Raw genomic sequence first — 17,297 nt, 5'->3', positions numbered from 1 at the left:
TGCTTTTCAAGGAGTGGAGCAAACTGGGGGAGGATGTGGAGGGGGTTGTGCGGGGAGAAGGGTGCAACAATGAATGAATGGAATTCCAAAATCTCTGTAGATGTTCATTGAAATGAAAAATAAACAAACTAAATAAAAAAAATCCAGGAGAGAAAGGTTTCACTACTTTTATATATTTGTCTTAGTATTATTTTTTGCAGAAAGAGTCTATATATTTTGTCAGATTTTCAAAAGACTCTGACTCTGAAAGGGTTTATGGCCCCCAAATTTACCCAAATTTACTTACTAAGCCTGAGATGGAGAAAGTCACTCCTAAAATTAGGCATGAGGGTTGCGTAGTGTTGGGGTAAAAACTGCATTTACAGTAAGAGCTAATTTATTTTTAAGTGAAATGATAAAGTCTTTTGCCAGTGGTATTAATCAAATAAGAACTATTTGAAATGGTTCTTTTTTGCTACCTACACGTCAGAAGTTAATGACTTTCTCATTCACAGCTATGAAACAAAATGAATTGCAGCATTAAACTTGCATAACAAAAAAAAAAAAAAACCCGACAAAACCAAAAATGGCATTTAGTATTTAATGGTTTTGGTACATGAGAGTCTTCTTTCACTAAAATTCAGTCTTTTAAGTGATTTCTATTTAATATCCTTTATTGATCCGTTTGCTTATTCTTTGCTTTCCTGGTGGTATAGGTAAAAGATGCCAAAATCAAGCCCACTGATTTTGAGTCAATTCCTGCCTCATATTCACCTTCCACTGGGATTCTGAAGTTATAAATTTGTTCAGGAAGAAATGATTAAGTTGGTGGATTTAAACTTCTCATCTTTTGATTAGCGGCCCAACTCACAAAGCCATCAAGTGCTTTAGGTGAAAGAGAAATGATTCCTGTCAAGTTGTTTCCAACTCATAGGGGTCCTTTGTGGGGTTTGGGGGGCTATAAATCCTTGTGGGAAGAAACTTCATCTTTCTCTTGTGAAACTGTTGGTGGATTGAAAAGCTGACATTTCAGTTAGCAAATAAGCACATATAGTACTATATAGGTAAAAGATAGGTGACTGAAATGATGACAATAACTCATTTCATAAAATATTTGATACAACACTTATGGTGACAGATTTATTAAATGTGTTAACTAAGTACATTTGTCAAATCTCTCTCAGTATTTATGCAGAATGTTCCCCTGAACAGTCTCTTGAACAAGCATTCTTGAATCTCAGAGAAACAAAAATTAAATAGGAAAGATACAGTTACCGTAATCCCAGGACCTCCAATGAGCTTCACATTTTCACCAATCAAATTTAAGAGTCTCAGAAACTGTGTATCTTGGTAGTCAAACCGTTTCCCAAGCAACACTGACACGATGACATTAGCAACAGAAGCGTTCATTACTGTTTTGATCTCAAAAGGCTTTCCTAGAACATGATTTATTAATCAGGTTAGAAATATTCACATGGACTTAATTAAGCCTATTTAATTTTGATTGGTAGAGACTGTAAAAGAAAGGATTTTGTAGGAGGAAGAGAATATGGATAATACTACATTCTAAAAATAGTGATACTTGAATCAGTTTTGAAAAATATCTAGAAACACAAACAAAAATCTCTTATCCTTGGGTTCATGTATATTTATACCGACCAGACCAATGACAGAATTTAACTGCTCTTTAGGACTTTCTTGGCTATGATCTCTAAGGCAGCTTATTGTAAAGCATTTCTTCCACTGCACCATTGTTGGTATTCTAATGCTCAATTTTTAGATTAGTAGTTTAACTCTAAAGCTGGTTGTTCCACCCAGCAAGCTGGTCAAAAGGCTGTCATAAGGAAAATGAAAACCAGCACATGGCAGGTAAATAAAAATGTACTAGGTAATAGGCATTTTAGAGTGAGTGTCTTGTGTATTGTGGAGAAGGGAAAATATTTGTGCATAACATCTTGGAAAATAGTTTCTCAAGATTAAAAAAAACATATCTAGATGACTGAATTGATTCTACTTTAAAGAACTTTATCTATTAGCCTTATTTTATTGCTGCTGACTCCAGCTTTTGTCAGTATTATTGAGTATTATTTATATTATTAAACATTTATCAGGGGTGAATTATTATTTAAAATTTTTTCCCATATTTTTATTGGTTTGCTCACAATTCCTACATACATTGTGTTTCATGCATGCACATTGTGTTTTATATAATCTTTGTTTTACATTGTGTTATTATATTGTGTTATTAATATTGTGTTAATGTACACTGTGTTTTCTACAATATGTATTGTGTTTTATTTGGAAGTAGGAGTGGTATCCACTTCCTAAACAACATGCCCCCAGAGACTATGAACTTTGGTAAATGTGGATAGTTATAGAAAGGCTTCAGGCTTTTTGTTCATAGGGTCGCTATGAGTCGTGCTCAACTCAAAGGCAATCAACAAGAAGAATAATTGTGTTTTATATACTAATTACTATTTTCCTATTTTACAGTTTTTAAAAATTGGTTTGCTTACAAAGTTTACAGCATAATGAAGGGAAAGGTCCAATGATGATTGCTTTTATAAAATATAATAGATAAGAATGAATGATTGTATGAAGCATAAATGAGTGAAGAATAGTGTGAAATACTAATTTTTAAGAGTATTTCTCAAATAAAAATTGTTTGCCATAGCATCTTAATAAACTCATAACTAACTCTCTTGTGGGTTTTTGAGGCTATAAATTGGACAGCAGGTGATGATTTTTCATCTTTATTAGTGGTAGATTTCAATCTTCAGAAAGACAAAACTTTCTTAAGAACACAATGTCCTACCACTATTCTTAAGGTTAGTTCTTATTTCAAAAGAGAGATTAGAATCCTAAGGCAATGGAAGCCTGGACTTTCTCTTCTTCATTCATTTCCAGGTTCTCTACTCATATATTTCTTCCTGTTAATATCTCTCCCCGTGGGGAAAAATAGTCAAACAATCTTATTGTTAATTAGTTTCATAAGTAAGCAAAATTCTTGCATTTTCCTAGCATTTTGACACAAAAAATACGGAAATAAATACAAGCAAAAGTTGCTTAACGCACACTATATTCTATGAAAATAGAATATTATTGTTGTTGTTATGTGCCGTCTAGTAGCCTACGACTCATAGTGACCCTATTTACAACATCCCTAAAACCTGCTCTATCCTGTGTCAATCTTATTGTCTCTGATACACCTACTCCCATTACCCCAGTCATTGAATCAATCCATCTCATTGAGGGTCTTCCTCTCCTGTGCTGTCCCTCCACCCTCCCAAGCATAACTCCCTCTCCAAGGACTGGTCTCTTTTTGCAACATGTCCAAAATATGTCAGATGAAGCTTCCTCCAAGGAGCAGCCTGCTTTAAACCTCTCCAGGATGAACCTCTTTCTTCTCCTAGCAATCCATGGTATAGTCAATACTCTTCTCCAACACCACAGCTCAAAGGCATCAAATCTCCTATCATCCCTAGTCATTGTCCAGCTCTCTGATGCATAGAAAGTGATTGCAAAGACCATGGTCTGTACCAGGCATACTTTAGCCTTCAGACTGATATCATTGCTCTTCAGTACTCTGGAGAGGTCTCTGACAACAGACTTTCCCAATGCAGTTAGTCCTTCAATTTCCTGGCTGCTGGTGCCATGAGTGTTGATTGTGGAGTCAAGCAAACTAAACCTATGAACAATCTCAATCTTTTCACCATCCATCACAATGCTGTCAATCAGCTCAGTGGTAAGAATCTTTTTATTTTCTTCTTGATGTTGAGCTTCAATCCATATTGAAGACTGCAGCCCTTGACTTTCTGCAGCAAGCGCTTCAGGTCCCCCTCAGTTTCAGCAAGGAGGGTGGTGTCACCTGCATAATGCAGATTGTTATTGAATCTTCCTCCACTCCTGGTGCCATATTTCTCCTCATAAAGCCCAGCCTTCCAGATAATTTGTTCTGCATATAGATTGAAAAGGTATGAAGATATAACACAACCCTGGTGTACCCTTTTCCCAATTTTGAACCATGCAGTGTGTTCCCTTGCTCTGTCCTGATGACTGCCTCCTGGTGCAAATATAGGTTTCACATAAGCACAATCAGGTGTTCTGGGATTCCCATTCTTCTCAGAGTTAGCCTATTTGTTGTGGTCCACCCTTTATGGAATACCATATTATATACTAGTCCTATAATCTGGTGGTCTGTGGTAGTAAGCTGTGCTGAAGTCCCAAAGGCACACAGTTCAAACCTACCAGCTGCTTCGCAGGAGAGAGATGGGCAATCTCCCAAGTGATTAATTGTATCTAAAAACCTACTAGAGGGTCAGCTATGAGTCAACTCTGACTCAATGGCAAACAGTAACAAGTTATAATCTGTAGTTCAATTACCACAAAGTCAAAACATTGTGAGAGCCTGCAGAACAAAATTTGAGACCTGCTTTTGCTGGATAGAGGTGGTCAGCCTTGCGGTTGTGTGGCTGACCAGGGCAGGCAGGGCTGAACTGGCTACTGCATTGAAACTTGGTGAACATCTGGGTGCAAGAAGGAGGAAAAGGTACAAGAATGTAGAGAGGTGGCCAGGGGCACTGCCTGGTGGTGGTGCCCCCGCACAGGAGTGTCTTATTGAAGTGGCCACTTTCTGATCATGTGAACAGGCTGCTGTCACCTCTTACAGTGCTTAACCAGCATCCACAGCTAGATAAGAGCAGCTAAGGCAGGCTTCGCACTGTCCAAGCCTCGTGGCTGCTGGGCAGATGAATGAGGCCAGAAAGAGGAAAGCAAGTGGTGCTTCCAGGATTGAGGGGCAGTTTGAAGGCCAGCTGTTTATTCACTCTGGCAGTATGGCTGGATGTCTGAATGAGTCATTACATCAACTCTTACAGGGTTTTCACAGGCAGTAAACCACATAGGATGACCCCTGTGTGATTGTCCATCTTTCTCCATGGAGCAGTTGGTGGATTTACACTGTATACCTCTCTTGACCTAACCCTTCAATTTTCTAAGCGTAATATCTTCTTTTAAGACATAGCTTCTCCTAGCAACATGCCCAAAGTATGTGACATGGAGTATTATCATCTTTGCTTTCAACGTGTGTCAGAGATGACAAGAATGACACAGGATAGGACAGAGTTCAGCTCTGTTGTTCATAAGGTAATTATGAGTAATATTAAAATCCATGGTACCTAACAATGACAACAACTTTTGGGTTGGCAGTGAAACTCTTTACCACTAAGCTGCCAGAGATCCCTAAAAAACAAAATGAACCAAAAATCCTAAAGCAGAACCAAAAGCACCATGGTTGTTGTGTGATGCTGAGTTGGAACAGATTCATTGCTGACTTTCCAATGGGTTTTCAGAGGAACTTTCTAAGACTAAGAATGTGTATGCAGTTGGCCATCACACAAATAAATGTTAAGCATACCTGTTAATATTATTTAAAGAAATAAAAACATATCCATTACTTTGGAGTTAGTCTAGGTTACAGAAGACTGAGACATGACTATTGAATACAATGTTGACCCAAGCTTTTTTTTTTTATATAAGATATTTTAAGACAGTTGGTGACAGCTAAAAAAAACAAAAAAAGCCCCAATATATGTCAATTTGATAATATTATGCTAAGATTAATTTTCTAATTTTTAAAAAATTTACAGTAGTGTCTGTAAAATATAGCCTTGCTTATTTTAAGAAAACACACAGAAAAATTTAAGGATAAAAGGATGTCTGTAATGTACTTTTAAATATGTAAGGAAAAAAAATAATTTACATATACATATATGTATACATATATAGAGAAAAGGAGGAAGAGATGGAGGAAGAGAAAGTAGTAAGAAAAAGAGAGAATGAAAATGAGAATATGAGAGAAAGCAAGTAAATGCTAAGTGCTTATATTTGGGAAATCTCTGTACTGAGAATATTTGTCTCTTTTTGGAAGTTTTCCAGAAATCTAAAGTGAAGACAGATGAAGAATTATAAGATCACTGCTAAAGTCTACCTTGTGAAAAAGAAGCAGCACTTTTCTTCATCCCTCTCACCTTTCTGCGACCTGAAGTTCTGTATGAGATGCTGACACTCCTCTATAATTTTGTCTTCTATGGTCCTCTTGCCCATTCCAAAGTTTCTCAGGGTGGTCAAGCTGAATCTCCTCATGGTTTTCCAAGTTTCACCATGGGAGAATGTGATTCCTTAGGATGGAAAAACTTTGAATCATCATCTCTAACTTTAGAAAATTTAATCCACTAAGTAATTAATGAATATTACTGTATTTTCACACCATGCTAAATATGTTGTTGTTGTTGTTATATGCCGTCGAGTCGTTTGCGACTCATAGCAACCCTATGCATAACAGCCCTAAACCCTGCTCTATCCTGCGCCAACCGCACTACCTCTGACACACCCATCCTGATTACCCCAGTCACCAAGTCAATCCATCTCATAGAGGGTCTTCCCCTCCTGCATTGTCCTCCAACCCTCCCAAGCATGATGTCCCTCTCCAAGGACCCGTCCCTCCTGGCAACATGTCCAAAGTATGTCAGACGAAGCCCCAGAATCCTTGCCTCCAAGGGTTTAATCCTCTCCAAGACGAATCTGCATGTTTTCCTGGCAGTCCAGGGTACATTCAGTACTCTTCTCCAGCACCACAGCTCAAAAGCATCCACTCTCCTTCTGTCCTCCCTAGTCATTGTCCAACTCTCTGATGCATAATTGCAAATACCATGGCCGGTATCAGGCGCACCTTAGTCTCCAGAGAGACACTGTTGCTCCTGAGTACTTTAGAGAGGTCCCTAACAGCAGAAAACACAATATCTTGGAGCTCTCATGGCATAGTGGTAAAAAATCTGTGCTACAAATTCCAAAGGCACATAGTTCAATCTACTAGCTGCTCAGCGGGAGAAGGATGGGCAGTCTCCCTCCATGTGACTACCTCCCTCTGAAAACCCACTGGAAGGTCAGCTCTGGGTTGGTTCCAACTCAATGGCACCCAAGAACAGCAGCAACAATAAAACGCAACTATTAAAATGAAAAGCTTCAAAGAATTAATTGTAGACAGGTGTCCTCAGGCTTCCACATTAGTGAAATAAATACTAATTTCTAGAGACATGTTTTGTAGCACATGGAGGTACTCTGTGAATAAATTTGTGCAATGGAAACAAAAACATTAGTCCAGTACATCAGTTGAAATAAGTTTTCTAGAAAAATTAGGGCATGTGCTAACACTTAAAAAAAAAAGAAGAAGGAAAAGATTCTAGGGAAGGGATTGGGTGGGTGGGGATGAAAATGTGCAACAATGAAAAAAAATTTTAAAAAATAGTAAAAAAAAATTGGGTTGCCAAAGTTGTCCACATTTTTTATGATGAAATTTGTCATCAGGGTGATTTTTTTTTTCTTTGTTGTTTCAATTCCTTGTCCCAGCCTTTCTCCAATACTGTTTTCCCTTATTTTTCTACGGAGGCAGGTGAGACAGAAAGAGGAGTTAATTTATGAACTTTATTGATTACCAGAATTAGAAAAGTAGAATAGATCAGGCAATCTGGGTTTTAGAAATGGAGCGATAAAAGTTTTGTGAATCTCTATGTAAAACACAAAAGAAAGAAATACATGTTTCCAGAGTTCTATTGCTACTTCATGCCTGGTTAGATCTTCCTATGAAAGCACACAACAAAGAGTTAGCATCTGCTTCCATTGAATATGTGTTAGTTCAGTATATGTTAATACATGTTGAATATTCCACTGTCATTGAGTTGCTTCTTAACCATAGTGATCCTTCATTTTATTTCAGAGTTGAAAATCTGCCCATCTTCCCACTGTGGAGCAAATGGTGAATTTGAACGTATGACCTTTCAGTTAGCAGTGCAACATATAACACACTATGCTGTCAGAGCACCATAAGTTGAATATAATACATCAACTATATGCTAGTTGTTAGTATGTTGGGCTTTTTGTTGTTGTTGTTGTTGCTGCTGCTGTTATGTGCTGTTTGAGTCACCTGCAACTCATAGCATCTCTATGCATAATAGTTCTGAACTTTGTCCTGTTCTGGGTCAATCTCACTGTCTCCAACACACATCCCCCTATTGCACCAGTCACTATGTCAATCCATCTCATCCAGGGTCTTCCTCTCCTGCACTGTCCTTCCACTTTTACCAGTGTAATATACTTCTTCAAGAACTGGTTCTGCCTGGCAACATGCCCAAAGTATGTGAGACAGAGTTTCAAAATCCTTGCCTCCAGAGACCACGTTGGTTTCACCCTCTCCAGGATAGACCTGATTATTCTCTTAGCAATTCAGGGTAGGTTCAACATTTTTCTCCAGCACCACAACTGGAAGGCTTTAATTCTTCTGGCATGCTTATTAATTTTCCAGCTTTTTGATGCAAAACAAGAAATCGGGAAGACCTTGGCCTGGATCAGGATCAGGTATATCTTAGCTTCAAGACTGACACTTTGCACTTCAGCTCTAGTATATTCAATGCAAATTCACTCAAACCCACTGCTATTCAGTAGGGACCTCCTCATTGCTGGCCCTTCAGTGGGTTTCCAAAGCTCTAAATTGCATGGGCAGAAATTAGGCCACCAGAGCTCCCTATATTAAATAGATAGACTTCTATACATTGAGTGAATATTCATTGCCAATACACTAACTATATAACATGTTATATACTCAATATATAAGGGTGCATTAATATATTATTCTGTGAACTATATAAAGGATTTTTACATTTATGTTTTAAAAATTATTTAAAATTTAAAAATTTTATATTTTTTAATGACAATATTAGTTTATAAGAGCTTCTCTTTCATAGAATGGTGATAGCCTTATAATTGTGTAAGAATATTAGGTTAGCCTCTTGAGGACATCTATATATTGGTCTCAAGTTTAGAAAAACTACTAAATATATTTCTAGTACGAATCAAAATAATTTACTATTATTAAAATTAAGTAGCTGATATTCCAATGTGGTTTAATGTGTAGCAAAAATATTGTATTTTCTCTGTTTTAAAAAATTTTACCTAAAGCATGCTTATATTGCTTTGAATAGTTCTGAATTACATTGTTATAGGGAAAACAATGCAGTTATTTCCTCTTTGAAAAAATACTCTCATATGGTTAAAAGATCTCTGCTGCTGACTAAACTATCTGTTAAAACTCACCAGCCACCTCATGGTAAAATACATAACAGTCTGCTTCTGTAAATATCTGTGAACTTGGAGACACCTAGAGCTGCTATTATCTTTCTTACAGGATCTTTGTGAAGCTGAATCAGCATGATGGTAATAATTTTGGCTTGCATATGCTAAATTTAATAATTTTTAACAAAGTCAATACTCAACTTTTAGAATGAATGACCTATTTGAAGAAGAATTTCTAAAATTTTGTGCAGATAGATATTTAAAAAAGTTGTGCTATTAAATATGGCAGTAGTATTTGGGTTATCATGGAAAGTAGCAAACATGCTTAAAGCAAGAAACAGTAATGGGTCTCTTCTAGAATTGGAAGAAAATTAATCCTGGAAACTACAAATGAGATAATTAAAACTAAAAAAGACAAAAAACCCTCAATATCCTAATAACACCAAAAGCAACAAGTAAAGAACCAACACAACTCCAGTAGGTTGTCAGAGGCTATAAATAGCATAGGAGGAAATTCACCAGTTTTCTCCAGCACAGCAACTGGTGGATTTGAACTGCCTGCTTTTAGGTTGCCAGCACAACTCATTAGTCACTGATTTTATTACTTTCTATTGGGAGTTCCAGGTTGGGGAATGCAGAAGGTGTTGAGTCTTAAACACAATAAAGTGCAGAAAAATGGAGTGAATAAAATAATAAGGTTGTTATGTTTTCCTCAGAGGATTTAGTATGTGAGTGTGCATCATAATTCTCAAGAATCCAAAGTTTTACAACATGAATATTTCTCTAAATCATTCACTGCTATTTCTTTTTTTCTCATAGAAGGTACGCTAACAATTGTGGAACTTGTTTTTAAGGATTGTGTGTGATATATCATTTGAAAAAGATATAAAAGCAGAACGGCTTAACAGTATTTACAAAGAATTATCATTAATTTACTGAAAATGAATTAGTATCAAGAGCATATAACTGCCACATTTAACAAGTTGTTACATTAACGGGATGTTGTCAAAATACAATATCTGGATTTCAGATGGGTATTTAGCAAAGACTCTGCTCTGGTGGCCTAGTGGTAAAGAGTTGCACTAACAATCCAAAGGTATACAGTTCAAATCCCTCAGCTGCTCAGAAGGAAAAAGATGGGAAATCTCCTCCCATGGGATTAACTGTCTCAAAAAACCTCTGGAAGATTGGCTATAGGTTGGTTCTGATTTGATGATATGGAACAATTTCTTTTTTCAGGTGAAAATATGGTTCTTTATATTTGTCACACAAAATGTAGCATTTCATAAATCTAAGTCCACCTTTAGATTACAAACTCTTCTTTTTAGCAAAACAAGTGAAAAAAATTTATTAGGGCAATAAGAGGCATAACTAGTGTTAAGATAGGCCACGCAAAAGAATTAAAGTGAAAAGAAGTGGGGGGAGAAAGACTCTTGAAGAACAGGAGTGAAAACAGATCTTACAGCCTCCTATTAATAGAAAAAGAGTAAGCAAGACTATATTATTGTTGTTAGGTGCCATCAAGTTGAGCACGACTCATAGTGACCCTATAAAAAAAAGACCTGAACCCTGTACTGTAACTATCATTTCTCTATGTTCATAGAGTTTTCAGAGGCATGCGGTTTAGGTAGTGGATGCTACCCCGCCTGCTTCCAAACCGGAATCAGTCTAGGAGTTCCACCAAACACTGTCCACCATGGGCAACCATTATGGTGTTTGACACACCTATGGCACAGCTTTCAGCATCACAGAAACCTCAAGTTACTTCACTTCAGCAAACCGACAGACCATTGCTGAACCACTTAGAAGAATGTTCATCCCAGACACAGTTAACACCGTATTGTTGTTGTTTGGTGCCTTTGAGTCACCTGTGACTCATACTAACCCTATACAGTAGCTCTGAATCTTCTCTGATGGCCTATGTTTAATTGATCTTTGTGTCTTTCTGGCAGCTAACATGCTTTTGAACTAGTTGTTGTGTTATATGCCATTGAGTCGCTTGTGACTCATAGCAACCCTATGTACAAGAGCCCCAAATGCCGTTCTATCCTGTGCCAACCTAGCCATCTCAAAAGCACTCATTCCCACCACTCCGTCACATATTGCTCCAAACGTTTTTTGGATAATGTTCAGCAGAATCTTGCTTGCATGTGATATTAATGATATTGTTTGATAATTTCCACACTCTGTTGGGTCACCTTTCTTTGGAATGGAAACAAATATAGATCTTTTCTAGTCAGTCGGCCAGCTGTCTCTCCTCCTGTTTTCTTGGCACAACTTAGTGAGTGCCTCCAAACCAGTGTCTGTTGAAATATGTCAATTCGTACGCTGTCAACTCCTAGAGCCTTGTTTCTTGCCAATTCCTTCAGAGCAATTTGAACTTTCTCCTTCATCACCATGGGCTCTTGTTCATATGTTATTTCATGAAATTCTTCTGTGTCAGCCAATTCCATCTCATACAGTGACTCTGTGTAATCCTTCCATCTTCTTTTGATACTTCCTAGATCATTTAACATTCTACCCAAAGTATCCTTAAGTATTGCTACCCATGGCTTGAATTTGTTTTTCAACTCCTTCAGCTGAAGAAACGCTGAGCGAGTCCGGCCCTTTTGATTTTCTGACTCCAGCTTTCTGCACATTTTCATTATAGTATCTTGCTTTGTTGTCCCAGGCTGCTTTTGAAATTTTCTGTTCAGCTCTTTGATTTCTTGGTTTCTTCCTTTAGCTTTGGCTTTTTGGCCCTCTAATGCAATACTCAGAGTCTCATCTGACATCCATCTTGGTCTTTTCTTCTTTTCCAGATTTTGTAATTGCCTTTTGCATTCTTCATGGATGATTTTCTTGATATTTTCCCAGAGCTCATTTGGTCTGCACTCATTGGTGTTCAAGGCCTCAAACCTGTTCCTGAGATGGTTTTGAAATTTGAACCAGTAAAATATCTTTTTTTTAAAAAAATGTGATTTTTAGTGGAAATTTACAGAAAGGATGAGTTTTCATTCATTGATTTTGTCTCCTTAAAAAAATCAGTTGATAATGAGTAAATGAGTTGATTTCTGGGTTCTTAATTTCATTCCATTCTATTGTCTATGTGTCTGTTTTTGTACCAGTCCCATGCTGTCTTGACCACCAAGACAGTGTGGTAGGATTTGAGATCAAGGAGTATGATGTCTCCTACCTTGTTTCTCTTTTCAGTAGTACTTTGCTTATTCAGGGTCTCTTTCCATTCCAGAAAAAAAAATAATAGAAATTTCCAATCTCGTTGAAGAATGGAATTAGTATCTGTGTTGGGATTGCGTTGAATTTGCAAAATGATTTGGTCGAATTCTCATTTTTATGATATTGAGTCTTTCTATCCACGAGTATGGTATATTCCTCCATTTTTCTAGGTCTCTTTGTTTCTAGTAATAGTATTTCGTTATTTTCTCTGTATAGTGTTGTTTTGTATCCAGTAAGATTTGTTCCTAAATATTTCATCTTGTGATTATCCTGTGTAATTGGTATTCTTTTTCTTAGCTCCTTTACTATGTTTTCTTTGTTACTGTGGAGAAATCAAACTGAGTTTTGTATGTTGATCTTGTATTCTGCTACTTTGCTGTCATGGTAGATTATGTCCAACCATTTTCTTGTCTTTAGGGTTTTCGAAGTATACTATATCATCTGCATATAGGTATAGTTTTACCTTCTCTTTGTCAGTTTGGATGCTTCTTATTTCCATCTCTTGCCTTATTGCTCTCACGAAGACTTCCAATATAAATTTTGAATAGGAATGGTAATAATTGGCGTCATTGTCTAGGTTTTTATTCTCAGGGAGAATGTCTTCAATTTCTCTCCAATGAGAATGATGTTGGCTCTTGGTTTTGCGTATATATTTTTCACTATATTGAGAGTTTTAATCAGAAAACGTTGTTGGGTTTTGTCAAAGGCTTTGTCTGCATCAGTTGATAGCATCATGTGTTTCTTGTTTGTTGATTTGTTAATGTAATAAATAACATTAATTGCTTTTGTCATGTTGAACTATCCTTGCATACCTGTTTTGAATCCTACTTGATCACAAAAAATTACTTTTTTATATTAAAATATCATTTTTTGAAAAGAAATAATCATTATATATCATAATAATAAAGACTACAAATTATACATATCCTTAAACATATATACATACCCTTAAAACAAAGTAGTCCTTTGTTTCATTGAGATAATCATTGACTTTGAAAAGTAATTGTATAGAGGAAAATTAAACTATAGCATTGATTACATAAAATAATGCAGTGCAATTTATTTAATAATTTTAATCATTATGATATATTTAAAGTATATATATAAAGTTTATATATATATATTAGAGTGCATTACCTTTTCCTTCAAAAAGTCTCTCAAATATAGGTACTTGAGGTCGTTCTCTAAATTGATCACCACAAGTAACCAGGGCATCTTTCACAGTATCATAACCTGAAAGCACCACTACTTTCCTTGGACCCATTTGAATGCTGTAAATGGAGCCATATTTCTGGGAGAGCTTAAAAGAATAATAAAAAAAGAGAAGCAATGAAACATTATATTGTAGTAAAAAGTGAATGAAAAATTTTTTTTTAATGCCAATGAACATGCCAGCATCTTGACCATATGGAATGAGATTATTGGATGAGGAGTTCACTAAAGAAATCCATATCATTGTGACACCTATTTAAGGTATAATTATTATAATCATCAAGAGATTGTCTGTACACTTCATTTTATTTGGTATTTTATAGCAAATGTCTCTGACATTTTGGAATCAGTTCAAAACTTCTCCATGTCACCATTTTGTTTAGTCTTAGAAATTCTTCAGCTAGGACACTAAGGAGACAGAACCCTTCTTCACCACCACTTTGATTATCTGACCACATTTGATTACCACACACATGCCAAGTATCTGTGAGTGTTATTACCAGAGCAGGTTCAAATTAGTTGTGGGTTATTTGGTGACACTTCTTACTTAATAATAATTTTTTCTTTGCAAGTTAAAATGCAACAAAGCCAGCATTTATTGCCTATTGATTTTATTCCCAACACTCTGTATGCTTCCATGTCTATTACAAATGGGTGTGACAAATATTTTTAACACAAAATCCTTAACAGTATTAAGAAGAAAATTGATGATTAGCCAGGGGTTCACATTTATACTGGTTGGCGGCAGAGCATATCTTAACCTGACTGAGATTCTGACTGAGAATGAGTTGAAGGCTTCTAATGCTTGTTTCTTCAAGAAATTTGACCTTCTAACAGCAATAACAACAACTGAATAAAGTTGAAACTATTTTCCTGAATGTTAAAAAAAATTGACCTTAGAAAACATCATTAGAATAAGAATTATAAAAAGAGTCAATGATTTGACAATATAATGTAACTAAGAATAAAATAAAATCTATAAGCCAAATCTTTTGGTATTGAGTTCTAGCTCATGGTGACCTGCCATGACATAGTGTGTTACACCAGTACTTCTGCTAACCAAAAGGTTGACTGTTCCAACCCACCACCAGGCAGAAAGATGGGCATTCTCCACCAGTAAAGATTACCCGTAAAGATTTGCATCCTAGGAACTTGATTGGGGTTGCTGAGTCAGAATGGCATACAAAATATCAGAAGAGCAGAGAATCCAAATTCTAGTTTTCTAGTTGTTGTTATGTGCCGTCGAGTCACTTGTAACTCATAGCGACCCTATGTACAACAGTCCTAAACTCTGCTCTGTCCTGTGCCAATTTTACTGTCTCCAACACACTCATCCTGATTATTCCAGCCACTGAATCAATCCACCTCATAGAGGGCCTTTCTCTCCTGCAATAAGTCACATTATCACTTTGACCAACACTTGCCTAGAAAATGGAGTTTAAATTATTATCCCTAAAAGAGGTATTTCACTTTGTTTTAATCTTGGTTTCTTAATTCACAAATAAAGAAAATAAATATAATACATAACTTTCTAAATTATCTCCCATTCCTTTTTGAAATACTAATGATAATATTATTTAAAATTCTATTATTATTTGTTGCTATCTAAAATGAACTATTGTTCATTTGTAAAGGATCATATAGTGAAGAGTCACCGGCACCCAGCAACATCCTTCTCTTCAATATATCTCTCTGAAGTGTATTCTTTACAGAATGCAAAAATATAAATTTATGGTCTAATATAATAAATTTCTATGCTATAGGTATTAATCTATATATAAATTATTTATTTAACAAAATAATCAATACTACAAAATCTTTGATGTAGAAAACTCATAGTAACTTGGTCTAGTACTTGGTTCAATCCTGCAACTTTGTAAATAAGAAAACAAACAAACAAAAAAACCACACTCCAGAGGCTAAATTATTCTATACATATACAAGTTTCATTAAAATCAGATAGATTTTTATTTTTTATATCAATATCTGGAGGCATGCTTTTCATTGTACCCTTCATAAACATATTATAAGTAGTTAACTAAAAATTTCTATAGTGAAACTGCCACACTTCAATTCCATTCCTTGTGATAAACTATGATATGGGAAAACAATGTAGACCCCAAATGGTTGAGATAAAACTTACCAGTCAAAACTATTTCATAGCAGAAATAAGTAATTAAAACACATTTGTTGTTGTTGTTGATTGCCTTCGAGTCGAGCACAACTCATAGTGACCCTGTGAACAAAAGACCTGAAGCCCCTCTACAACCATCTACATTTATCAAAGTTCATAGAGTTTCCAGAGATATGTTGTTTAGAAAGTGGATGCAACAATTAAAATTTTAATAATAAAGCAGCTCTATTAATTTTTCATTTTATTTAGTAATCTCACTATGACTTAAAAATATATATACATGCTAATAAGCCCAATGAGGGGAAGAATGATTTGGAAAAATATAGATTTGTATGATATAAACTTTTTTGTTTTTTATTTACCTCCAGCAGGGTTTGATATGGTCTCTTCAGATTGAGGATGTGTAGATTTCCAATAATGGGCAATGTCCTGGGTCCTGGAGGAAAGTTCTTCTTAGTTGCTTTACCTATGAAGATTTTAATATTTAAAATAGAAATGAGAATCAGGATCAGAACTGGAAATACAGCAGAAAAATAAAAGCTATCCATTGTCTTTAAGAAGAAGCTATTATTAAAACATTAGCAATCTTGTAACTTCAAGCAAAGAGAATCAGTGGACTCCAGTCCAAACCAAAGACACAGTGCTGCTCAGTAGCCCTTCTTGTGCTGTTAACCAAAAACAAAGCAGTTTGAGTTGGCCAGTCCCTCCACAGGAGAAAGATGGAATTTACTTTGTTTTGGGTTGGTTTTGGGGTGTTTTATTTTGTTTTAGGATTTATAGCCTTAGTAATTTAAGGAACAATTCTACTTTGTCCTATACGGTAGCTATGAGTCAGAATCCATTCAAAGTGAGAATTTCTACCCTATATTTGGCCACCTACTTTAGAATTAAAGCAAATTGAAACCTACACTGCAGGTTTGCTTATTTGAACTCTTTTCACACCTTCCATGCTTGGTTCATTCTGTTCTGTCTAACAAAGCCTGGAGGATTTTTTTTTCATGAAAATAAGGATTAGTCTTAATATTTCAGAGAAATAATACACCATTCTTAATCTGATGGTGAAATTTGTACATTTGTAATACAATAAAATGTATTATTTGTTAAGACATGCCACGGTAAGGGTCACATCTAAAATTTCAAGGGTCTTATAAGATGAAGAGCTTGTACCATTCACCTACTAAAAGATTCTCATAGTGCAATCTCAATGCCAAGGGTAAGAACGTTGATTTTAAAACTAACAAGCATTGGGTAGGTCTTGGTACAAGTTACTAAACTTCTCTTGAATCATAATTTCTTAATTTTAAAATAAGAAAAACAATAACAAAACATAACTCATTGAATTTTTTTAATAATAATTAACAGATGTTAAGATCCTGACTTTTTTAAAATTCAGTATTTGGCAGTTCTCTTTTTTCCCCGTTTTTATTCAAAGACAAATCAGATCTTATCTGTGAATGAGAAAGTATATCCTTTTTTATAAGGGTGAATTTTTTTTACTTCTCTGTAATTAAATTTTCTAACTTTTGTATTTGTGAACTTTGAGCTGTGGTGCTGGAGAAGAGTATTGAGAATACCATGGACTGCTAGGAAAACAAACAGATTTGTCCTGGAAAGGGTTAAACCGGGTGGC

The 17,297-nt window shown here is 35.7% G+C and overlaps 1 protein-coding gene across 1 annotated transcript in view; it reads right to left on the bottom strand.

Annotated features, from left to right (window-relative positions):
- Positions 1-17,297, bottom strand: part of LOC102848192 (cytochrome P450 2K1-like) — a 35,888-nt gene that overhangs the window by 17,844 nt on the left and 747 nt on the right. The window contains exons 2-6 of the mRNA XM_006882118.1: positions 16,030-16,133; positions 13,459-13,621; positions 6,331-6,336; positions 6,009-6,158; positions 1,255-1,415 (exon numbers count right to left, since the gene is read on the bottom strand). Of these exons, the coding sequence (XP_006882180.1) occupies positions 1,255-1,415; positions 6,009-6,158; positions 6,331-6,336; positions 13,459-13,621; positions 16,030-16,133 (584 nt within the window). The remainder of the gene's footprint in view (positions 1-1,254; positions 1,416-6,008; positions 6,159-6,330; positions 6,337-13,458; positions 13,622-16,029; positions 16,134-17,297) is intronic.

Source organism: Elephantulus edwardii, unplaced genomic scaffold (assembly GCF_000299155.1).
Source record: "Elephantulus edwardii isolate Elephantulus edwardi_28Jun2011 unplaced genomic scaffold, EleEdw1.0 scaffold00017, whole genome shotgun sequence".
NCBI classification, from domain to species: Eukaryota; Metazoa; Chordata; class Mammalia; order Macroscelidea; family Macroscelididae; genus Elephantulus; species Elephantulus edwardii.
The sequence above is the reverse complement of the archived record's forward strand: the minus strand, read 5'-3'. Positions and strand labels throughout refer to the sequence as shown.